Source organism: Natrix helvetica, assembly GCF_964273705.1.
Source record: "Natrix helvetica genome assembly, chromosome: 4".
Classification (NCBI taxonomy): Eukaryota; Metazoa; Chordata; class Lepidosauria; order Squamata; family Natricidae; genus Natrix; species Natrix helvetica.
The window spans coordinates 64776773-64802789 of record NC_138550.1 but is presented as its reverse complement, the minus strand read 5'-3'; the positions used below and the strand labels follow the sequence as shown (position 1 = coordinate 64802789).

Genomic DNA, 26017 nt, shown 5'->3' with positions numbered 1-26017 from the left:
CCAATTTTTCCTCAAATAAATATTTGCCTTCCTGGAATCCTCACATTGTCAAAACAAGCTTTTTTTGATGGGAGAACTATAACTATACTGATGATTACAGGAAGTCTCATTGCTGAGGAATTATTCAAAATCATTATGAGACTGAACAAATGGTATGTATAATTGGTCCTTGAAGTTAAGGATGCTTCAGTATCCTCATAATCACATGATCAAAATTTGGACATTTGGCAAACCACCCTGTAGTGTACATTTCAACTCCTCCCACTCTATTTACTGCCCTGTCTGCCCATTTGGCTACTATGCACTCCATTACCCCCAGCCCTGCAGCCACTCCCACTGTCATCAGCTGACCTTCATGGTCTTCTTCCTCCTACTGCTGACAAGGTGCACCTGGGAAGGCAGCTGCTGGCCCTTCATGAGGCCTTCACAACAGCTATTTCTCCTATCTCTTTCTTTTTTGCCCTCACACCACCACAACACATTTCTGCTGCTCCCTACTGGCCTTTGATGTAAACAAACAATTTTTTTTGAGTGGAGACTATTAATCTAAATTCACCTTTCCTTAACATGATGTCCTGCTGATACATGGACTTTGAATCCCAGAATCTCAGCAATGGCTATGTGGACCACACAATTCTGGGAATTAAAGTTAATAATCTAGAGGATGACTAGGCAGGAAAGACTAATTCAAAACTAATGAAAAATTATAATGCATCCTTCAGCAATGCTAAATGAATCCAAAAGCAGAACCAAGTCTATGGCCCACTACATGGCAAGAGAAAGGAAGCCTAAGGCAAAACAAGAAAATGGTAGACACAATGTGTGACATTAAAGTGTAAAATATGATGCTAACCACCCATTTCATTTAAAAATCTAAAATTAGCCATTTTATTCAAAATTGAGCCTTTACTATCAATAAATATATTTCTAATATTTCAAGGATTTAATAAAAATTTCTTACCTAAAGACTGGTAGAGCTCTGTCATTTTGGGATGATCCCAGCAAGTAGTCTGCATCTCATGACTATAAGGCAAAAAAAACAAAATGAAGAGTTTTAAATGTTTAAGCTTGCAATAACTCCTAATTACACTCTATCAAACATTTTCATAACTGTAAAGTGTTGTCATTTAAATTTCTTCGCTATCGTGAGTAACATACAGCAAAGTAATCATTTCAGGCTTATCAAAAATTTCACATCAACGTATATTCCCTTATATCAAAGTAGCATGAGAAGCAACCTTATTAAGTAAGGCAGATCTCTAAATCAGCAATACCCAACCTTTTGGGCACCAGGGACTGGTTCTGTGGACAGAGGTTTTTTTTGTGGAATGGAGGTGGAGTGGTTTCATGTGCTGCCTGCATCCCGTGAATGGGGTTTGGCTTGTTTGCACAGAAATTTCTGGCATACCACAGACCGGTCCTAGTCCAAGGATTGGGGGTTGGGGACCCCTGCTCTAAATGATATTATCTAGGGATCAGTTAAGAGGGACAACACTGTCCTGGAATAACAACAGTACTAACTGATGAACAGAAGAGTTTAATGAGACTGTTGCTCAGCAATGCACTAATTTTATATCTTTTTATAATAAGATGTACATAACAGGTAGTCCTCAAGTTATGATCCAGGCAATCAAGGTTGCTGCCATAATCCCAAGAGTGAGGACTGTTAAGTGGAAAAAATAGGTTCCAGGGGTGCTTGGGTGCTGAAGTGCGGGCTGGGGGAGGCCCAGCGCATGCCCAAGACTAGTTGGGGAGGGTATGTGCAGTGCAAGTGCAGAGATGCCAAATGAAGGAAGATACTGGTCGATGCAAGTACAAGGAGACTGAAGGAAGTAGAGTGTAACATGAGCGAATGCGAGTGGCAAGAGGCTAAGAGAAGGATACCATGGTAGGGAGGGCAGGGAGGCAAACAGCACACACTCGCAAACAGCTCCAAAGCTTCCTGGGGTTTGCAAACTTTTACAGACAATTCATTCCAGCTTTTGCAGAAGTCGCACTACCCTTGACAGAACTGCTGAAAACTGGACACCCTCCTACAAAACCACGGCCGAATCAACCACTTGCCTGGTCAATGGACTGCCAAAGAACTTTTGAAAAATTAAAGCGACTCTTTGCAGAAGAGCCAATCCTCCAACACCCAGACTCAGAAAAACAGTTCATCATCCAAGCTGATGCTAGCAACATAGCTGTGGCCATGCTCCTACAAGAAACCCCACAAGGGCAACTCCTGCCATGTGCCTATGTGTCCAAAAAGCTCACCAACAGAGAGGAGGTGGACTACCTGGGAAAAGGAAGCCTACACAGTCCGCTGGGCTCTCCTCTACTGGAGGCAATTTCTTGAAGGGGGTGAAGTGCCTTTCGAGGTCTGGACTGATCACAAAAACCTCAAAGCCCTTAAAACCCTTAGAAAACTATCTCCCAAACAGATCTGTTGGGCACAATACTTCAGACGATTCAACTTTAGAGAATTGCTTGGAGGTCAGCGCAGCGCCTGCTCCTTGTCGCCCCCTGTTGCAGCCACTACGAGGCGCTGGAGCTCGTCTCCCACGCCTGGAGAAGAAGCATGCCGGCATCCCCGTAATTCAGATGCTTCCCGAGATTGCCCTTTAGTGAAGTGCTTTGAACATCTAGACTGTGCTCCCTGTTAACCTGACCTGAGGGCTTTGCGTGGAAGGCTTCCTTCTCCTCTTCAGCAGGAGAGGACATGGCCTTAGTCTTGAAGCAGAACTCCAACTCAGAGGAAGGAGAAAGCAAAGCAAAAGTGTTGAGGCTTTATGGCTTTTCTTTTGATTTGGAAAACACTGGTTACTGTTATACTTGACTGGTCTGCTGTAAACCTCGAACTCCAGGCACCTCAAACAAGCCTGCATATATAATAATAATAATAAATATTTATTTCTTAGCCGCACCCTCTCCCGAAGGACTCGGGGCGGCGTACAACGAAACATATGAAATAAATATGTGGACAAAACAAACATATAACAGAGACATATACCGAGACATACACAAGAAGGAGGTCGGCTGACAAATAAACAATTAAAATACAGTATTTAGAAACCCCTAGATAATTAAATATAATTAAAATACCCAATAAAAACCCATCAGGAGCGATATGGTTAAATCAAAGTTAAGCCAGGCCAGCTGCTTGGAATAGGTGGGTCTTAAGCTTAATACGAAAGGAGCGGAGGTCAGAGGTATTCCTAATATCCGGAGGGAGGTCATTCCACAGGGCTGGGCCCGCCACAGAGAAGGCTCTACTCCTAGGCGCCGCCCCCCGACACTGTCTAGTGGACGGCACCTGGAGGAGGCCCTCTCTGTGCGAGCGGATTGGTCGCAGGGATGTATGGGGCAGAATACGATCCCGCAAGTAACTAGGTCCTGAGCCATGGAGCGCTTTAAAGATTATTATCAAAACCTTGAAACGCACCCGATAGACCACAGGAAGCCAGTGCAGCTCGCGCAGGAACGGTGTCACATGGGAGTACCTAGTACTCCCCATAATTACCCGCGCGGCTGCGTTCTGGACCAACTGTAGCCTCCGGGTGCATTTCAAGGGAAGCCCCATGTAGAGAGCGTTACAGTAGTCCAAGCGGGACGTCACCAGCGCATGAGTGACTGTGCGTAAGGCGTCCCGGTCCAGTAGGGGGCGCAATTGGCGCACCAGGCGAACCTGGTGGAACGCCCCCCTTGCCACGGCTGTCACATGGTCATCCATGGACAGCCGGGCATCCAGGAGGACGCCCAAATTGCGCGCCCGCTCCACGGGGGCAAGTTGAATGCCCCCAATGGCCAATGATGGAATTAATTGGCTGAACCAGGGAGCTGGTACCCACAGCCACTCCGTCTTGGAGGGGTTGAGCTTGAGTCGGTTGTCATCCATCCAGATCCGTACGGCTTCCACACACCGGGACATCACTTCGATGGCCTCGTTGGGGTGGTTCGGGGTGGAAAAGTACAGCTGAGTATCATCAGCGTACAGATGGTATCCCACCCCAAAACCACGGATGATCTCACCCAGCGGCTTCATATATGTGTTGAAGAGGAGTGGAGAGAGGACCGACCCCTGTGGCACCCCACAAGTAAGGGGGCGTAGGGTCGACCTCTCTTCTCCTGCCAACACACGCTGCGTCCGGTCAGAAAGGTAGGAGCCGAACCACCGCAAAACGGTGCCCCGGACCCCCAACCCCTCCAGCCGGCGCAGCAGGATACCATGGTCGATGGTATCAAAAGCCGCCGAGAGGTCTAATAGGACCAGGATAGAGGAACAACCTCTGTCTCTGGCCCTCCAGAGATCATCCACCAACGCGACCAATGCCGTCTCCGTGCTGTGACCGGGGCGGAAGCCGGACTGGCGCGGGTCTAGATAATCATTTTCCTCCAGATGTCGTGGAAACTGGTAGGCCACCACACTCTCTACAACCTTCGCCAAAAAGGGAAGGTTGGAGACGGGACGATAATTGGCCAGCTCCAAAGGGTCCAGGGAAGGCTTCTTGAGCAAGGGTCTCACCACCGCCTCTTTCAAGGCGGCCGGGAGAGACCCCTCACTCAGCGAAGCATTCACTAGGCCCAGGAGCCAGTCTCGTGTGACTTCCCAGGATGCCAGTACAAGCCAGGAGGGGCACGGGTCCAATAAACATGTGGTGGGTCGCAGTCGTCCACGCAATCTGTCCAAATCCTCGATGGCAACCAAGTCAAACTCCTCCCAGATCGATACCTCAAGACTCGCCATGGACGTCTCCATTGGATCACTGAGAGGAACCCAATCTTTCCGGATTTGAGCGATTTTATCCTGCAGATATTTACCAAATTCCTCTGCCCTGCCCTGTAGGGGGGCCTCCCGCAGCCTCTGAAACAAGAGGGAGCGGGACACCCGAAACAGGGCGGCAGGGCGGTTCTCCGCGGATGCAATGAGAGTGGCACAATATTGGCGTTTGGCCACTCTCAATGCCACAAGGTACGTCCTTAAATGGGCTCGTGCCTGTGTTCGATCAAATTCGGAGCGAGAGGATCTCCAACGACTCTCTAGACGTCTCTTGCGGCACTTCATCACCCTTAGCTCCTCGGTAAACCAAGGGGCTAGGGTGGATCATTGCCGCCAGAGAGGCCGCAAAGGCGCCACCCGGTTCAAGGCCCCGGTAGTTGCATTATTCCACGCAACTACCAGGTCCTCTACCCGGGCGCGGGTCAAGGTTACAGGAGGTGGCCCAAGCTCCGTCTGGAACCTATCAGGTTCCATCAGGCGCCTGGGGCGGAACCATCTGGAACTTTCCGGTTCCGCCTCCCCGCAGCGGGAGGTAGCACCAGGGAAGTCAAGACGTATGTTTCCACCATGTACTCAAGCATGTACGTCTCCGCCATGTACTCAAGGGCAGACCTAATCCTATTGCGGGAGTCCCCCCTCTTGCAGGTCTGCCCCTCTGCTCTTACGAGGGCCCACCTCGATGAGGGATACATCAATCCAGAGAGGTGGGCGAGGCATGGCCTCAGGGGTTTTTTAGCTAAATTTGTAATTTGTTTTTTAGGGGGCTCTAGGGTGGGGGGAGGGGTAAGCCAGGCTGAGGGAGGGACCAGTGCCAAGCCGGCGGGTGGAGTTAATAAGGAAGTGAGCGGAGCCATTAATGGGGGGGGGAGAGTAGGGATACTCCAGAAGAGGGTCTTTTCATTCCAACGGTCGTGGGGAGGGGCAGATGCGAGGGTAGACAGAGATCTCATCACCGGTTGGGAGACCACGGTCGTTGGGTACGGCCGGTCATATGTTCCAACCCCCGCAATCTAGGTGGTCAGGACCTACAGAGCCAGGGCCTGAGGCTGATGCTATGCAATGCCAGGTCCGTTGTCAACAAAGACCCCCTCATTAATGACTTGGTGTCAGAGGGGGAGCCGGACCTGGCAGGAATTATGGAGACCTGGCTGGGCCACGAGGGAGGTCTCCCTCTCGTGGAAATGTGCCCGCCAGGTTACCGCGCATTTCATCAGTCACGGGCACTAGGCAGGGGTGGTGGGGTAGCGGTCATTGTGAGGGAAGGTCTTGAGCCGAGACAGACCACTGGAGGAAACTGATTATCTGGACCCACGCCAGTCCGGTTTCCGGCCCGGCCACAGCACGGAGATGGCATTGGTTGCGTTGGTGGATGATCTCTGGAGGGCCAGAGATGGGGGCTGCTCCTCCATCCTGGTCCTATTAGACCTCTCGGCGGCTTTCGATACCATCGACCATGGTATCTTATTGCATCGATTGGAGGGGTTGGGGGTGAGGGGCACCGTTTTGCGGTGGTTCTCCTCCTACCTCTCTGGCCGAGCGCAATTTGTATTGGCAGGGGGGCAGAGGTCGACCTTGAGGCCGCTCACTTGTGGGGTGCCTCAAGGGTTGGTCCTCTCGCCTCTCCTGTTCAATGCATATATGAAGCCGCTGGGCGAGATCATTCGTGGGTTTGGGGTAGATTACCATCTGTACGCGGATGACACCCAGCTATACATCTCTACCCCAAACCACCCCAACGATGCTATCGAAGTGATGTCCCGGTGTCTGGAAGCCGTACGGATCTGGATGGGAAGTAACAGACTCAAGCTCAACCCATCCTAGACGGAGTGGCTGGGGCTACCGGCGCCCCGGTTCAACCAGCTTATTCCATCACTGGTCATTGGGGGCGAACATCTGGCCCCCGTGGATCGGGTACGCAATTTGGGCGTCCTTCTGGATGCCCGGCTGTCCATGGACGACCATGTGACAGCCGTGGCAAGGGGGGCGTTCCACCAGGTTCGCTTGGTGCACCAATTGCGTCCCCTATTGGACCGGAGCGCCCTTCGCACAGTCACTCATGTGCTTGTGACGTCCCGGCTAGACTACTGCAACGCTCCCTACATGGGGCTCCCCTTGAGATGCACCCGAAGGCTGCAGCTGGTTTAGAATGCGGCCGCGCGGGCAATTTCGGGAGTCTTTAGCTACTCCCACGTAACACCTCTCCTGCGCGGGCTACACTGGCTGCCTGTGGCTTTTCGGGTGCGTTTCAAGGTGCTGACCATCATCTTCAAGGCGCTCCATGGCACAGGACCTAGTTATTTGCGGGATCGTATCCTGCCCCATACATCCCTTTGGCCTATTCGCTCACACAGAGAGGGACTCCTCCGGGTGCCATCCACTAGGCTGTGCCAGCGGGCGACGCCTAGGGGAAGGGCCTTCTCTGTGATGGGCCCGACCCTCTGGAATGACCTTCCCCCTGACATTAGAATGACTACGGACCTCCGCTCCTTCCATCAGAAACTCAAAACACACCTGTTCCAGCTAGCCGGCCTGGCCTAATTCCAGCTTTCCCACCTCAGTTTTATTTTTAAATTTTTATGATTGGTTTTATGGTCTAAGCTTTAATTTTTATAAATTCGTACAGGGGCTATTTAATCTAATTTTAACTATGTATACTATTGTTTGTATAGCTTTTTAAAATTTATACCTGTACACCGCCCCGAGTCCCTTCGGGGAGAGGGGGCGGTCTAGAAATCTAATTAAATAAATAAATAAATAAATAACTTCAAACTGAAGTACATCCAAGCGGGGAAAAAAACTGTTCGCTGATGTTTTATCAAGAAAACCTCAATTTGATAGCTGCAGGGAAGAAATCGTCCATGTCATCATTTGCTCCGCACAACAGGCAGCAGAAGTCACCACCAGGGCCTAAGCCAGACGACCACCTGATCCCGGACGGGACAAACTGACAGCAGCACTGAAAACTGTGCTTCCAGCTGACCCCTGGCTCGCAAATAATAAAGACGTCCTGACAATGACGGATGGGCTAGCTTGGAAGGGCTCCAAACCATATATTCCCAGCTTGAGACTAGAAGTGCTACAATACAGCCATGACTCAAAGCTGGCCGGCCATTTCGAGTTCCTAAAAACCCTGCACCTGGTTAGGAGAGTTCTGATGGCCGAAGATGAAAGTGGATGTGGAGGACTACATAATAAGCTATGCCACTTGTTCTGCCTTAAGGATGAGACCAGGAAAAACCCCTTGACTCCTTCAACAAGTAGCAAGCCCCAGCAGACCTTGGGAAGAAATTGCAATGGACTTTAGAGTTGAACTCCCAGAGAGTGGGGGTAGTATAGTGATTTGGATAGTAATCGACTTATTTTCCAAGCAAGCCCACTTTACTGCCTGCTCAGGATTGCCCTCTGTGAAGAAGCTGGCAAAGATGTTCATCAAACAGATTTACCGATTGCACGGGATACCCCGCTGGGTAATTACAATTCGAGGAGTCCAATTCACTGCAAAGTTTTGGAGAGAGTTCCTGAAATCGGTTGGATCCACACAAGGACTTAGCTCGGCTTTCATCTGAGTACAAACGGGGCAGCAGAATGAGCGAACGCAATGGTGGAGCAATATGTAAGATGCTATGTGAATTACCAACAAGAGAACTGGGTGGACCTGTTGCCATTTGCAGAAGTGGCTTACAACAACGCTGTGCATAGAACACCAGACTGACCTCTTTCCAAGACACTAGCGGCATGGATTTTGTCCCATGCCCAAGCTGCCCAGAGAACCCCCACTTCTCCATGACTTTGATCTAATGGGAGTCATTGAGAAAGGGGTGGGAGACTATGAAAAAAGCACTGGCAGAAGCCGCTGAGGCAGATAAGAAGCAAGTGGACAAACACTAATCTCTTCAGCCCCCCTTCCATGTGGGAGATTGGGTTTATTTGTCAACTAAATACATAAGACTGAAGTTGCCCAGTAAAAAACTGGGACCAAAGTTTTAGGTCCTTTCCCCATAGTGAAAGTAATTAACCCAGTGAAAGTTCAGCTTAGTCTCCCATGTATACAGTTTCATACAGTTTGTTAAAGCCAGCAGTGAGGGCGAGATTAAGGCCACTGACCTGGCCAGCTCCCAAACCTATAGTGGTGCAAGAGGAAACCCATTATGAAGTGAAAATAATTCTAGACTCTAGATTATTTAGAGGACGATTATAGTACTTGGTTCACTGGAAGGTTCCGGTACGGTGCTCGGGAGGGTCTACCCACCTAACCAAGCTCCTTACCGGTCCTTTAAGCCTTTGGCACTTCCATGCACATGCATGATGCATACGGTGCCTGCACAACACTCCACCAAACAGCTGAAGTGTCGTGGAGGCTTGCGGAGGTGTTGCAGGCAGGTACAACGCATGCGTGCGCTGCATGCATCCATGTGGGTGATGCTGGGCCCGTTCAAACCATATCGGTTGGAACGGGATCCTGAGCCCAGCACTGCATTGGGGGTGTTACTTGGAACCTTGACACACACATTAAGTATTTTGTTTTAATTAAATAGTTATTTATTCAAATAGTTTTGAAAAATATTTTACTACTTTAATAAATTAATATTTAATTAATCTGATTTCTGTATTTTAAAGCATAGGAGTAGAAAGGATAAATTCTTAGGTGAAAAAAATGAAAGGATAGTGGAAGAAAATTGGTGTTTGCTCAAACCAATCGATCTCTACTTTAGGAAAACCACCAATTGGCTCAAATGTTCTGAAGCAAATTGAGAATTCCAAAATGTAAGGTGTGATATATCATCAGATCACATCTTTCCCTTTATCCAACAGTAGGAAAATGCTCCTCCTCCCTTAGTTTTTCAGTGTAGAGTTGTATAGACAAATGATCTGGTTTAAGAAAAAATACATTCTGTTACACTTTTCTGCACTTAGCCAAAACACTAAAAGGAAAAGGAAAAAGATGAAATAATCTGGGTAACTACTAATACATAGCATATAAAGTATTCAACATGTCCAGAAAAATTGTGGCAGATGAAGATTCTTCCTTCATTCCTAATTATCAACTGGCCAACTTGGCTATTCAAAATCAGGTTCCTCATATAAAATCAGAGAAAAATATAATTTCACAGAGCATTAATTTATGATCAACTACCCAGGAGATATAGTTTAAATTTTATTGGCACTCACAATATAGACTCTGCAAGATGACCTCATTTCAGTTGATAAAGGCACAATTTAAAACAAACAAAAAAGTATTCCTATAGAAAAATTACAGATAGGTCTTTTACAAATTAAACATTTTATGAGACAATATTAAATACATTCTTAGTGTTTTCTTTTGAATTGAATCCCATTATACCCTTTCAATTTAATTTTCTTTACTGCACTTTCTTTATTACGATTTTCTTTAAAATACATTAACCCAAGACCAATCTATATTCTTCAAAGTAAAGTATTCATCTACACACACACACACACACACACACACACACACGTTTCTTCTAAGAAGCTGAAAATGAAATTGAAAAATAAGCAAGCCACAACAAATTCACCCTGTAGATTGTATTTTATTTGCCATAGCCTTGGAGTAAATTGTGTCCTCCACTCCCACATCCATGTGATAAAAGGGCAGTAAAATTGAACACATAAAACTGCAAATAAGAAAATGCTGTGAGAGGGCAACCAACAATACCTATCTAATAATAATTTAAAAATTAAGGAATAATTTTACAATGCATAATTAAAGTGACTGAAACTGTAGAGCTGCTACACTGTTTTAGTTTAATATGTTATATTGTCTCTGATGTAAATTAAGCAGGAACATATATTACTTGATATAAAGAGAACTTGTGCAGTTTTACAATAAGCAGAAAATCATTTAAAAACAAATATTTCGCAGTTATAAACAAAAATAATTAAACATAAAATTCATACCATCCCAAAATGAAATTGAAATTGAGATATTGAGAAGGCTTGAGTGAACAGAAAACTAAAGAATGACATCCAACATACTTAGAAAGCCTCTACTAAAGATACTTTAATAGTTTATTTTGGAAGCAGAAACTGAAATCTGCTTTTCTATATATTCCATTGTATTTCTGGAGAAAATGGAGTAGTAATGGAGAAAGCAGTTTTTTGCGCTTGAGAAGGACTACACATATACACACTGAAATTATTTAATTTTAATTTTTGGAGTAAGCTTTATCTAGGATTCCTGGAATTCCAACACTAGATCAGAATACATTTTAAAAGTTTTTACACTAGTATCAAGTAGAAGCAGAGGAGAGCAACTATCAGCTGCTTATAATATGGTAATTATTTCTGCCTTTCTTTTGTTGTGCAACATTTTATTTTATGCACTCTGAGAATAGTTGGGAGCCAGTACCTCCAGCTGTTGCTTGCCCACTTATCCATATGCTTTTTAAAGCTTATCCATTACACTTCTACCAAATTCAAAATCATATGATATCTGCAACCAATTATATCTTAAAATGAGCCAAGCAACTTACACAAAACAGCTTTCTCAACTCTTAATATTACATGTACAATTGTCAATAAATTATGTTTTACTTACAGAAAAAATACATTAAAATGAAGGTTCTTTTCTCAACTAAGAGTAAGTTAGTATAGACCAGAGTATAGAAAAGTACTGTATTAAAGCACTGTCTCCTACAGAATAGCCTGGGCTTTTAAATGCCCCAAAGGTAAATGGAAATACCAATCTGAAATGTATTTGACTCAATAAATACATTTAATTCATTATTTGCTCTGCTCTACCATTCATAAAAAATAACACATGCACAAGTGGCATTGATATCTCTTTCTCCTCCACTGGGGAATGAATGCCAAAAATAATCTTCAAGATACATCTAAAAATCAATTCTCTTATTTTGTACTAAAGTTTTCCTTCTTGAGGCTAACTGCTTTCTCCAATGGCACATTTCACAAACATTTGATACCAACTTGCTTCCTATTTTCCAATTCCCTGCTCAGCTCTTCCAACCTGCATTGTTTCATTCATTCCTATACAGCCAGCATGTTCTAACTAGACCACATTTATCAAGACAAGGAAGCACATTGCAGAGAAAGAATGCACTGAATTAAATGCCAGTTCCTATTCCCCAAAGAAATCAAGCAGAAATGTGACCTTTCCATAGTGAATGAAAGGCATAGTATGTGTTTTTTTCTCCAGGATCTTTGCACAAATGAGATTGAACAGGATGGTTTCTCGGAGGTGGGGGCGGGGGTTATCTTAACGCATGGAGATTCACAATACATACAACACGATTGAAAAGAGCAGTTTACAAAAAGCAAGGTTAAAAAATATAAGACTTTTAAGAACATAAAATCCACAGTATGGCAGAGAAGTAAGAATTCGGATTGAGCTCAGGAAAATTACTATACATATATATAAACACCCACAAACAAACAAAATAGGGAGAAGAATTTTTTTTTAAATCTCGGCGTTCCTCTATTGGGAGAAACCTTTAATCTTAAAGTACACAGCCTTAAGGGTTAATTTATGCGTGTGCCAATCAATAAGCACACTTGCACCAACAATCAAAGAAAAACAATTGGCAGGAAAGACTTTCAAGCTGTAAATTAAATTCCCTATATAAAGACGCGGACGGAAGTTTAATGAAGCTTTAACTGCTTTGCTTGCCTAATGACTTTTACCATTTGACGGGTTATTTATTCAGGAAATATAACCATTAAACTTACCCTTTCGATTGTTCCTTCATCGCCTTATATCTTTGATTCAATGACTACAGAGGAAGGAAAAGAAAAATGCGGCAGCCTAACGCAAAACGAAACAACCGCTGCGCCTAAGAGCTACTAGCACTGCAGCGAGGACGGCAATCGTGGGCCAGCTGCTGGAGAGATTGGGGAAGCTGCAGAGGGCTAGACGAGGCGGAGCCCGCACTGCCTCGGCTCCACCTATTCAACCTGCAAACAACAATTGAAGAGCTCCGAAGAGACGGCGCGGTTGGGGACAAAAATAATGCGGGGGTGGGTGGTATTGTGTGATGGTGGCTGTTTATTTAAGGTGGAACCAGAAATTCTGAGCCAGCCTGCGTTTTAGAGCTATCAAGATAACCAGAATGTGGCCCAAATCCGCAAAGCATTTCGCGGAACCACCCATTTATTTTCACAAAGGCTGAGTACAAATGATGGAATCTAACGAACGCTTACGGACTTTGCATTTAAACTAGGTTACCTGTTTATTTTCTTGTTTTTTCAGAGGACATAGAAAAACTGATAGAGTTTAAAGTAAATTTGTTCCGGATCTAATTATTTCCAACTAGTTCCACTCCATGAGATGCAGCCCCCAAGTATTACTAAAGGTAGTCTGTAATAAATCAATAACTCCCTTCTGATTTCCTCCATGCCCAGATCTATCCAGTTATCTTTCTACACCACTTTCTTTCCTTTTCCATATTTACACTTGGTTAATATTAACACATGGACAGTTTAATGATTTAACCACTTACGGGGATCTCATAGCACAGCCTTTTCTGTCTCACAAAGCAGGGATTCAGTAAGCATCCACTCTGAAATCAGTACTACTTAGGCCATATACAGGATGACAGCCTAAGTCCCTTCTATGATTTTTTTATTCTGAAATAAATACATACACATACAAACATTTTATAAATGTAACACAAAGCCATGCTCTAGGAAAGTGAATTTTATTTGTCTGAATATCAACTAATGTTCGAGAAAATTTGGAGGTACTCTCCATTCCTTCAATGAACTAGCCAAGATAGAAGCAGCTGAATCCAGCAAATGGCCCTTACGTTATCCTGTGCAGTTGCCTATAACAAAATTCAGCCTGAGGGGAAAGGTTGATGTGCTGCAGAACCAGTTTTTAGTGCTGTTAATGTTTTACTTTGTATCCAGTACAGAAGGGACATTTGAACAGAATTAATATGGTGTAAGTCCGCTAGTGCAGATATGCCACTAAGTAATGCCACTAAGTAATTGCATAGTGGGGGGAAAAGATATAGTTTTATCTCTATACATTAAAAAAAAACAAATAATATAGAAAATTATAGCATACATTTAAGGTTAGAATATGCAGCAGTTCAAATGGATCAGCCTAAATATGGAAAATCTTTGCACATAATTCAGTTATTATTATTATTTGTAAGCCATACAATTATTGGAAAGAAAGCAGCTTTGGAAAAGTATGTTAATAACTTTCTGAAAACTGAGCAGGACCAAATTCATTGTAGCAAAGCAGCTGGAAAAAGAAACATTGAATTTAAAAAATGAGGTGGACTTGTCCAAAGGCTCTGGAGAAAAAAAATATCCCCCAACACCTTGCTATAAGAGAAGCAGCAAGAAAGTGATCCAGGATGCTGCCAAATGTGCCATTCCTAGCCCCCCCCCTCATATGACCCAATGGCTCACCATGTGCTTGTCTATGGACATACACAGATGCGGTATATATTCACACACAATATTCACAAACAGATGTGCATCAATCCTGATAAGATCCTTGCAGACATATACATACAAACAGGAAATATGTATGCACACAATCTGATTCATCCATAAAGAAACACATTATTTGTTATACAAAAGGAACTACAGATGTTTCTTCAGCTACTGCTTTCTCCTTGTTCAAAGTGAATTCCATATGAAGTTAAGGAAAATTATCCATCTATATAATTAAGTTGTAGATTAACACATTTTGGTTTTACTCAACAAACTGATAGGACAGTATTTGGTGCACTAAACTACTTTCCTTTTCCAATAATGTGGTATCTGTAGATAAACATAGCTATTGGGTACCTATTCCAGGTAATCAAGTCAGGTACATAGAGTGCCCAAGAACTAAATAGGCTTCACCGAAATATTTGTTTTAATTGTTAGACAGGTGCAGAGTGCCTTCATGTGGAGAGTACCTTTCAAACCAACCCCTGCAAATTTTCAGCCCTCACCAGAGCAATAGAAAGGAGAGGAGGACTCTTTAGCTTTTCCCTTCTTTGGTCCAGCTCCCTCCTGCCCTCCTGTGCAACGGTGATCCTACACACTCACCCCACTTCCCTGCTGCATCCCCATGAGGACCGCACTCCGTTTCGTTTCAGGGGCCCCCTGATCTCCTTCTAAGGTTAACTGGACTCTGCTGCTCCTCTTACCTGCCCCCTTTTCCTCACACCAGCGGCAGCAGCAGGTAAAGGGATATGGGCTGCCCTGGGACTTTGGCAGGGTGTCTGGAAAAGATCTGGCCTGAAGAGAGAAGAGTGGTGGTGGAACCCCGCAGATGCTGAGACTTTCCCTTGCCAGAAGGACTTAACTGACCCGGTTCAGGGAGGAGACAGTGGACCCATCACAGGAATGGTGTGTGTGTGTGTGTGTGTGTGTGTGTGTGTGTGAGAGAGAGAGAGAGAGAGAGAGAGAGAGAGAGAGAGAGAGAGAGAGAGAGAGAGAGAGAGAGAGAGAGAACCCCAGCTTGCTTCCCTTCTAAGTTTGTAGTCACTCTCAAAACTTCAGTTTGTCCTCCAATTACTTGAGTAGATCCTTCTAAGAAGAGTTCACTGGTTTTGTTGGGGTTTGAGAGGGGAGGGAGAGAAAGAGAGGGAGGGAAAGAGAGAGAAACAGAGAGAGATAGAGGAAGTGAAAGAGAGATAGAGAGAAAGAGGGAGGGGCAGGGAAAGAAAGAGGGTGGGAAAGAGAAATGATATTAGAAAAGTTTTTCTTTTTTATTGTTGCTAAGTGTAATATTTCAAAAGCAGAAAAAAATGAAGGGGCATAAAAGTGCATTTATCACATTTTTTTTTAGAACAATTAGCTGAACTCTGCCTTGTTTATCATTATTTTAGGTACATTATTTAACCTCATTATTCAGGTTAAATTGCTATGTTGGCACTTTGCAATAACTAAGTGGGTTTTGGGTTGCAGTTTGGGCACTCGGTCTCTAAAAGATTTGCTACCAGTGGTATAAATGAAGGTTCTCTTTAAATAAATCTGTGTTCTTTTCAGTGTACTGTAGTAAGGAGTGAAGTATTCTGGCAGGCCCAGAGTTGAGAAACCAGGGAGAGCATTTGCCTGTTGCAAGGTTGCATAACCTGGGCACCCCCAGATGAGGGCATCAACCCCAGGAACTTCCCAGAGACCAAGATCATTGCAAGAACTTGGAAAGTTGAAATGGGAACACCTGTAAATTCCCATGCTTGTGAAACTCTGCTCTGTATCTTCACGTTGGGAAAGTTTCCAGAAGTCCAAGCTGGGCAGCAGCACCTTGAGTGATCTCAAAAAGCTAAGCAGGATTGAACCAGGCCAGGTCATTGATGGGAGAGTGCCAGGAAAGCCCACATTTTGCAAGGAAGTTTAATCACCTAAGAGACACTTGCAGAAGAAGGAGGTGCCCACCAGCCACGCCTGGCTGCCAAGAAACGTTCTCCCTGAACCCAACAATATCTCCCAGGGGAGCCCCTTTCCTTTCCCAGGCCTATTGACCAGTCTCAGGCAGCACCGCCCAGCCTTAGGCAACACTGAGTCCTCAGAACAGCCCCTGGTCCGAGCCAGAATGGGCCTTGGACAATGCATTGTATCTGGTTTGGGTCACCACAAAACAAAAAAGATATTGAGATTCTGGAAAGAGTGCAGAGAAGATCCACAAAGATGATTAAGGGGTGGAGGGTGAAACATAGGATGAACAATTGCAGGAAATGGGTATATCTAGTTTAATGAAAAGAAAGACTAAGGGTGATATGATAACATTCCAAAATGTGAGGGGCTGCCACAAAGAGGGGGGTTAACTATTCTCCAAAGCACCAGAAGGCAAGACAAGAAGCAATGGATGGAAATGAATCAAGGAAAAAAACAACCTAGAACTAAGGAGGAATTTCCTAAGAGTGAGAATAATTAGTGGAACACCTTGTCTCCAGAAGTTGTGAGTGCTCTATAACGAGGTTTTTAAGAAGAGATTAGATAATCATTTGTCTGAAATGCTATGGGGTTTTCTGCTTGAGCAGTGGGTTGGACTAGAAGACCTCCAAGGTCCCTTCCAACTCTGTTCTGTTCTGAGTAAATGAAAAAAGAGGTCTGAGATTTTGATACTTTGCATAATCTTATTTCTCCTTCAGTAACAAAAAGGCATTATATTCAATTAGATTCACAGCAGGTGAAACCCCCAATTAGTGTATACATTCTCTTGGCTTTTTTTCTTTACACCCACACACCACCTTTTAAAAAATACTGAAGAAGACAATCTGAAACATTTCACAATTCAAAGCACATTAACTGTTTGAGCTGCAGATCAAAACATCAGTTGCACAACACAATGAAAATGATTATTCTAAAATGATATAAGTGTTTCTATACTCTTTTTAAATTAATAGTTCAATACCAATGATGAGACACAATTCAGCAAAATAATAAATGTGTATTAATTCATAAAGAATAATATGTTCAGCCTTTCATGCTTATTTATTAAGAAAATATTTCTTATAAAATCTCAGAAATTCTCTGGTCATATACAGTAAACCATTTCTCCATTTAATAAATTAGCATTTTGTTCAGTATCTATTTTGAGCAAGTATTTGATATCTATGTTACTTTTGCTTTCCCATAGAAAGTAGGAATTCTTGTGTAGGACAGGCTTAAGGATCTGTGTAGTTTGACCAACTTATGTAATGTTTATTTTTTAAAATAGTTTTTATTAAACATTTTTACCTTTAAAAACAGAAAGAAAACACATCAAAAAAGAAAGAAAAAACAAGACAAACATAACAATATAAAGTAGTTATATAGCTTTCTGTATTGGCATTTATGTTTAGCCTTTGTAGTTCTCCATTCTATATTGCCTTCCTATCGATTTTAACTTCTCTAATAATGTAAAAACAGTAGTACTAACACTTGTAATAATATTAATTGTTCATATCTCCATTATATTTACATTGTAGTCAATACTTTGATAGTAATTAGTAACTAATTAAGTAACTAAGAAGTGAGCTGACGTCGTGATGATACGACGTGCGATCTTGGAGTGCCAAGATCGAACTCGATATTTCTGTCACTGGACGATCCTTTTGGACCTAAACCATCCTGTAGAGATGGTGATAGTGAAGAGTACATCCTGCTGATCCCAGGGACACCGCAAAGTCCCTGATCGATCCAGGAAAAACTTTTTTCCCCGATGACAGAAATGCAGCCTTGAAGCTGCTGAAGTTGGGACAGCTCCGGAATGGAAAGAAAGCGGAAAAGAAAGTGTGTGAGGAAATTGGTGAGGAAATTTTATTATTAAAAAGAGATTACCCAAAGAAAATCATAACTAAATTAAAATTGAAGACAGAAGAGATTAAGCTGCATAAACTTAGTGTGTTATCTTTTTCTAATTTTTCTTTTTACAGATGGAATTTCTGCAAGTGTTTCCTGGTTTTTAAATTGGATGGGTTAGTTTTTCTTCTTCTACTTTTTATTCTTTCATTTTTTTATATACTTATGGATTATAAATTTCTTTTTTTTACAAAGCTTGATTGGATTGCTTTTCTCTTAAGAATTTTTCTCCATAAGTTTGGAAATAAAGAGGGCTGTAACAGCAGAGGAAAAAAAAGAGTAACACTGCCACTTTAAGGCTGTAGGTTTGGAAATATTGTTTTTTCTTTCTTCTCTTTGATCATTGGAGTTACACTTCAAGGCATTTCAGTTTGCTTATTGAGAGAGATAGTGGGAAGAGCACTAATTGTTTATATAGGTGCTCTTCGGGAGCTTTATCAGTAGCTGGACTGGAATGAAGACAAAGTCTTGAACTGAAAAATTATAATGAACTTGCTTGAAATATAAAAAAAAAATCTTTGAAAGCTATACCGGCAGTGTTTATATGTTGGAAGAATGGCGCAACATGAAAAAGAAACATTAATATTGCAAATGATTATGTTTGAAGTTCAAAAAATACTACTAATAACAGAGAAAAATGAGGAGAGAATGGAGAATGCAGAACAAAGATCAGCAAAAAGAGATGGGAAAATTGAGGACATTTATCAAATGGAGAAAGTTGAGGACTGAGTTCCAAAAATTGAAGGAAAAAAGGAGCAGAGATAAGAAAATTGTTGATACTGACAGTAAACTTAGCATAGTTGGAAATAGCAAGAGTGGACTATGTAAAGGGGAGACAGATGGACTGGAACTCTATCTCAGACCTCAAAGTACAGAAGAAGAAAAGAGAGAAAATTTGATGGAAGTAAAGAGAAAAATCTTGACAGAATTATCAATGATAACCAAAGATAAGTTGATGGAAGGAACAAATGGAGGGTTTCGAGTGTTCATAAAATATGCAATGAGCAACAAGGTGCGAAGAGAGGTCCATATAAGATCTATCAAGAAAACAACCAGAATATTAATTCTACAAATGGCGCGAGATATAAAACTGCATTACTTTTGGAAAGACACAGGTTGATGTCATGAAAGTTTATAATAAAAATTAAGTCAAACTTAGTTAAATTTAGACCATCATGTATAAAATGGGGTGAGAATAGTTATAGTCACATAAATGAGTAATAATGATAACAATACATACATACATACATACATACATACATACATACATACATACATACATATGTATTTGTGTTACAACCCCTGGTATGCCCAAATATGGGAGGGAGCTCACTACTCCCCCTTTCTGTCCTTCGGCTCATTACAGAAGATCATGCAGGCAGAAAACCATATTTTTATTTTTAATGTTGCCTTTTTATATTTGTGTTGTATTTGTGCTGATAAATAAATAAAGGGAGACTAGTATAGATCTATTTCAAGATATTTATCTCTCATCAGCTAGCCATACCCTTACTGGGATTCGAACCAGGGCTGTATTACATATTAGGCAGTTGTATTAGCCACTAATAGATTAATACACTAATGCATATTAGGCAGTTGTATTAGCCACTAAGCCACAGGCTCTCCTCCTTATCAGCTGAGCCAGGGAAATAGGTATGTATTTGTTTTACAACCCCTGGTACAACCCCTGGTTTTCTGCCTGCATGGTCTTTTGTAATGAGCCGAAGGACAGAAAGGGGGAGTAGTGAGCTCCCTCCCATATTTGGGCGTAACACAAATACATACCTATTTCCCTGGCTCAGCTGATAAGAAGGAGAGCCTGTGGCTTAGTGGCAAATACAACTGCCTAATATGTAATACAGCCCTGGTTCGAATCCCAGTAAGGGTATGGCTAGCTGATGAGAGCTAAATAGCTTGAAATAGATCTATACTAGTCTCCCTTTATTTATTTATCAGCACAAATACAACACACACACACACACACACATATAGTTTGATGACATGATACAAACTGCAAATTAGGACTATGAGTGGAAGTTTAAAAGTCTTTGTTATTAAATATAACCAATTTTTATTTAGAATATGTTATAAAGATGTAATGTCACTGGATGATTTTTGGAGGATTTAATGGAATGCCATTTAATAGTTTTACTTCAAATTTAGAATATTTCATACAAAAAGATGTAAAAGCAATTTATAGTCAAATGCATGTTTAATAGTTATAATAACTTTTTATATAATACACTGGATTGATGATGTGACAATGATAATAATGTACACATATATATCAGATTGATAATTTGTGATTTTATATACAATTGAAATTGAGGACTATAGAAATGATGCACAAAAACTTGGTAACCAAACAACATGCTCTACACAATTGAAGAAGGTTCTATGTGTTATGTGTTGTTTGTCTATGTCAGGAGAGGAGAGGAAGATGGAAGGGAGAAGAAGAGAAAGAGAGAAGGAGAGAGGGTAGGAAGGGGAAGAGGAAGAGAGGAGGAGGGGAGAGGCAAGGGAAGAAGGAAGGGAAAGGAGGAAGGGAGGAAGTAGAGAAGGGAGGGAGAGAGAATAGAAAGGGAGAAGAAGGTGGTGTCAAAACAGGCGAGGGATGGTAAACGAAGCAACCCAAATGGAATAGTATAACCCTATAAATGGAATGATAAATGTATAAGAACCATGATTTTAAAGGGGGAAAAAGAATAATAATTATGTGAATGTATACCTATATTGTATATAGAGAACAAAAAAATTAAAAACTTTTTATATAAAAAGTTTGATAGTAATTAGCAACTTTCGTTAATTTTTATTCAATATTAGTTTAGAAAAAAACAAAGAAAGACTTCTGTTTCCTGTTTTGGCTTCTATTTTCTAACCATTTATAAATTCTATTCCATATTTTATAGAAATCTGATTCTTCTCTTTCTCTTAATTCCATGGTCATTTTGTCCATCTCTGCACATTCGAGTACCTTTCTCATTACTGTTTCATCTACAAAACAGTTTTGTGCAAAAGTAATCCTAGCTGCAGTGAGTATGTGTAGTATGTATTGAAATTGTTTGTCCATTTTCAGGTCTAATATTCCTAATAAGAATGATTCTGGTTTCAATTCTATTTTTTGCTCCGTAATTTCTTCCAGCCATTTCTGAATTTTGCACCAATATTTCCTAGTGATGGGGCACGTCCACCACATATGGTATAATGTTCCAGTCTTGTGGCTACATCTCCAAGATTTGGGGGATAAATTTGGATACATTTTGACCAATCTTGCTGGGGGCAAATGCCATCTATAAAACATTTTATAGAGGTTTTCTTTGTAGGCTACTGCCGTCATAAATTTATAATTTCTTAGTTTATTCCCCAGCTAATCATTGTCTCCTTTACTGTCTCTTCCTCCATTTTATATCTTAAAAGAAAATTATATAATTTGGTAATCATTTTTCCTTTCATTCCTAATAATATTTGATCTAATTCCATTTGTTTCTCATGTATTCCGTATTGCTCCTGATCTTTTTTAAATCTTGTTTTAATTTGTAAATAAGGCCACCTGTTAGATCCCTAAAAGTGATATTTCCATTCAATTGGGAGGAGTGGGGCCTTGGAATCAATTTATTGGCAGTTCCTGTGACAACTAATATTTTACAACTGGTTTCCTGGCGCCGAAAGGCTTGAGATCCCATCACCATTTGGGGAATGTTTATGATGGCCATGTGGGATGTTTTACTTTAATGTCTAACGGAAGATAGCCCTGGGAATATATATCAGGGCAGTTGATGAAGAAAACTTGTGTATTGGCTAGAATCTGCATTCTAACAAAGAGGAGGGGTCATTATTACTTTAATTATACTTGCATTGCCTAAAGGGATTCAGATGTTGCTTTGCCTTTAATGGTTTCCATTCTTCTTAATTAAAGGTTCCTTTTGAAATAATCCGTTTCAAGAGTCTTCACTTTCTTAAGTTAGGAGAGGAGCCTTTACACCACCATTCCATATTTATTCCTTGTGTTTTCAGATCTTGTATTGATTGTAGTTCTTCTTTTTCATCTAAGAGTTCTGCATAGATTACCATTTTACTGAGATCTATGGTATTTGGATATGCCATTGCCTCCATCGTTGATAACCAGATTGGGATTTTCATATAATGGTCCTTTTTTATTTTTCCCCCCAGACCTTAAACAGGGCATCTCTTACTATATGTCTCTGGAAGTATGAGTGAGATTTATTCTTTCCCTCCCAGAGGAAGCCATGCCGGCCTAGTTGGAGATCATGGCCTTCTAGCATAAGAATACTTTTATTTTTTAGTTGAATCCAGTCCTTGAGTCATGTCAGGGCTACCGCCTGATAGTAAAGCTCCCAGTCTGGGAGGCGAAAGCCACCTTTGTTTCTACTATCTTATAGAAGTTTGTATTTAATACGTCGTTTTTTTCTCTGACCAGATAAATTTGGATACCATTTTATTTAGTTGTTCAAAAAAAATTTTTCTTAATTTAATCGGTATTGTTTGACAAAGATAAAGTAGTTTAGGTAGTACATTCATTTTAATTGTTGAAAATCTGCCAATTAGTGATATCTGTAGTTTAGTCCAATTGTCCAAATCTTTTTGTATTTGTCATAAAAATTTATTGTAATTGTCTTCTTTTATCGTGATATATTTTGCGAATAACCATATTCCCAAATATTTAATTTTATTGGCCCTCGAAATTCCCAATTCCTCCTCCAGTTCTTCATTTTGTCTTTTGGTTAGATTCTTAGTTAATATTTTGATTTTCTCTTTATTTATTTTAAGCCCTGCCACTTTACCAAATTGGTTTATGTCTTGTAATAGTATTAGTCCAGTTTCTAGGGGCTCCTCTGTGATAAATGCTAGATTGTCTGCAAAAGCCTGCACTTTGTATTCCTATGTTATAATTTTCAATCCCTTTATCTCCTGGTTCTGTCTAATTTGTAACATCAATGTCTCTATTGAGAGGATAAATAACAGGGGGGATAGAGGGCATCCCTGTCTTACCCCTTTGGTTATGCTGAAACCTTCTGTTGTTTCTCCGTTTAGTATTATTTTTGCCATCTGACTAGAATATATTGCTCTGATCATCCCGATAAATTTCTCTCTGAAATTTATTACTGCTAATTGATTTATAAGAAAATCCCAATTCAGGTTATCGAATGCTTTTTGTGCATCAATAAATATCAATGCTACTTGTTTTCCTGAATGTATCTCATAGTATTCTAATATGTACATTAATGTTCGTACATAGTTTTTTATGTGTCTGTTTGGTAGAAATCAGTGATGGGTTTCAAAAATTTTTACTACCTATCTGGAGGGCGGAGCTGATGTCGTGATGATACACAGTGTTAGGGGTATCTCCGTTGGGAGACAGAAAATAGCGCAGGGGAATGTACAGCTAGAGAGAAAGAACATTGAGTCACAGTTCACGTTCCAGTCATCAAGCGAGCAAGTAGTTATCAAGCATAGGGCAAGCAGAGAGAGAGAGTGAGCTCTCCTGACTCCCTACCCAACACTAGGAGTATACTCCCAACCATCAACCATAATTCATAGTAACTCAAGTATTTTAACTCAGATATATTTATACATAACATCATCATACCTCCATTTTCATTTGACTATAATTGTTTAAACGTACTTCATCATAAAATATATCAAGATTTAAAACATAACCACATACTGGCATTTCATTTGCTATTTCTAATATCTTCCAATAACACTGAATCCTTATGACCTATTCTAGCTAAACATCCATAATATTTAGCAACAAAAATTTCTAATCCTCCTTTACAAATCACTGTTTACAATTTACATCTACTTTCCTTATGTTGTACCCATGCATATATATACTTGTTATCATTATCCCTCCTTTATTTAACTGTGTCCTTTATCATAACATTTTCCCCCTAATAAACAAAACTTAACTAAATTTAACTTAGTTCTTTTTATTAATCTTTATAGATAACAAAAAAAATTCTAATCTTCCTTTCATAGGTACCATTCAATATTCATATCCAATTATTACTTATCATAGCAATACACATGTATACATTATTATTATTATTATTATTATTATTATTATTATTATTATTATTATTATTATTATTATTATTATTATTATTATTATTATCAATTATTTATTTAACTATATCTATTGTCACTAAATTTCACTAAGTTTAACTAGTTTTAAATTATAATCTTCCATCTATCAACCTGTATCTTTCAAGCAGCAAAACAGTCTCATGTCTTCTGCCATTTGTGGTATCAGTCCTCTAATCATCTCCTTAATCAAATTTGTACGGACTCCTCTTTGCAACTCATTGCTTATTAAGTCTCTCATGTAGTTTTGATGCCCTTCTTCTGTTTCCTTAATCAGCTTATCTTTAATTGTCAGTGGTGTTTCCAATGATGTTGCTAACAAAAGTTCTCTCTTTAAATCTGTATTTTGCCATCTAGGGTAGAGTTCCCCTCCATTTAATTCCTTTTTCCGTATTCCACTCTTTCCATTTCCAGACACAAATCAATCATCATATCAGCGGATTTAATTTCTTTGTAGTCATTTTTCTCTTCGGTTTTTAGGACTCTAACCTCCACTTTTTCCACTTGATAAACATCTCCAATCTTCTTCATCATATTTTACTGTTAGATGCTCTAGATTTTCCAACTTCTTCTCCATCCTCTCAAATGTGTTTGATAATTTCTGAATTTCTAACAATATCTTTTGCAGGCTTAAAGTTTCTTTCTGCTGTTGAGATTGTGCCATTATCTCAAGCTGACAAACACTGCTGCTCTGGCTTGGAAGGTTTTACAAGATTAAGCATAAATTCACAATAAGGTCTTATTTTCACTTTTCTCTTGTTAAAGATATACTTCAAAGGAACATATGTATGCTTTTCTTCTTATAATTCTCTATAAACAAGCAGTGAGACCTTGAAGTGCCAAGCCAGAATAATCAGTGAGGAAAGTAAAAGTGTTTTGTTTCCAATACACAAACTTCCAGCCTCCGAGGAGCAGTGTCGTCTTTCCCTCTGTTGTTACAATTTTCTTTGTTGCTTTTTGTATCTTTTTTTATTCCAAGTTTTAAAAAAGTCAAATTCTTGAATAAAATAGAGAAGAAAAAGGGGAAAACACACACAGTATTGAAGAAGGAGAATTTTAGTCCATAGGTTGCAAAAAATAATAATGAAAAAAGAAGAAGAAGAAAACTTAATCCCTTCAGTTTAAAAGGCTTGCATAAATTCCATCCATGAAAATAACTTCTAAAAAGTAAGATAACCCACTGTCCAAAACCATTCAAAGCTTAATTCCACCGCTTATTTCTTCTGTTCTCAAATTTAAATTAACTTTAAGTTTTTTATAGGCAGTCTCTTTTAAAATCGTAAAAATTCCTCACCAGCTGGAAACACTTTCTCTTTCCGTATCCTTCCATTTTGGAGCCGCCCCGACTTCATCAGCCTGATGGCTGGATTTTTTGTCGCCGGCTTGAAGAACTTCTCTTGGATCGATCAGGGACTTTGCAATGTCCCTGAGATCAGCAAGACGTACTCTTTCTGTTCACTGTCTCTGAGGGACGGTTTAGGTCCGATTGGACCACCCAGCGGCAAAAGTATTGGCTGCGGTCTCGGAGCATCAAGACCGCATGTCCGTATCATCGTGACTTCAGCTCCTTCCCCGGGGTGGGGGTGATTTTCATGGTGGCAGAAGGGGGGACTCGGCACTTGGCACCGAAGGCTTCACTCCTGGAAGGCCCCCATCTTCTTACCTATAGACGTAGGCATTGAAAGCCTGAAACCCCTCCCCCTGCTTTTTCATGAGGGCAAGCAGTTCCACAAATTGCATCGGGGAATCGGCCAATGGGCAGCAATGACTGGAAAGGAGAGATGTTTCACTTTTGGGGCTCCTGCTTAGCTCGGCTCCTGGGAGGGCTTAGGTAGCAGCTCCTGGGGAGTGACATCATCATGGCCATTGTCTCCCCTGAGC

At 41.1% G+C, this 26017-nt stretch overlaps 1 protein-coding gene and 1 long non-coding RNA gene across 4 annotated transcripts in view; both read right to left on the bottom strand.

The window, feature by feature from the left end:
* Window positions 1–26017, bottom strand: part of DMD (dystrophin) — a 1188090-nt gene that overhangs the window by 163684 nt on the left and 998389 nt on the right. For 2 of the 3 annotated variants that reach the window (XM_081951523.1, XM_081951524.1), the window contains exon 62: window positions 962–1023. In XM_081951523.1, the coding sequence (XP_081807649.1) occupies window positions 962–1023 (62 nt within the window). Of the gene's footprint in view, window positions 1–961; window positions 1024–12466; window positions 12720–26017 lie in introns of those variants that run through there. The other variant, XM_081951525.1, reaches the window with a different exon arrangement.
* On the bottom strand, window positions 9544–11938 carry LOC309391262. Its single transcript, XR_014175250.1, has 3 exons — window positions 11892–11938; window positions 10297–10395; window positions 9544–9631 (listed from the first exon to the last, which is right to left on the bottom strand). It is a non-coding gene; the product is annotated as an uncharacterized lncRNA (long non-coding RNA).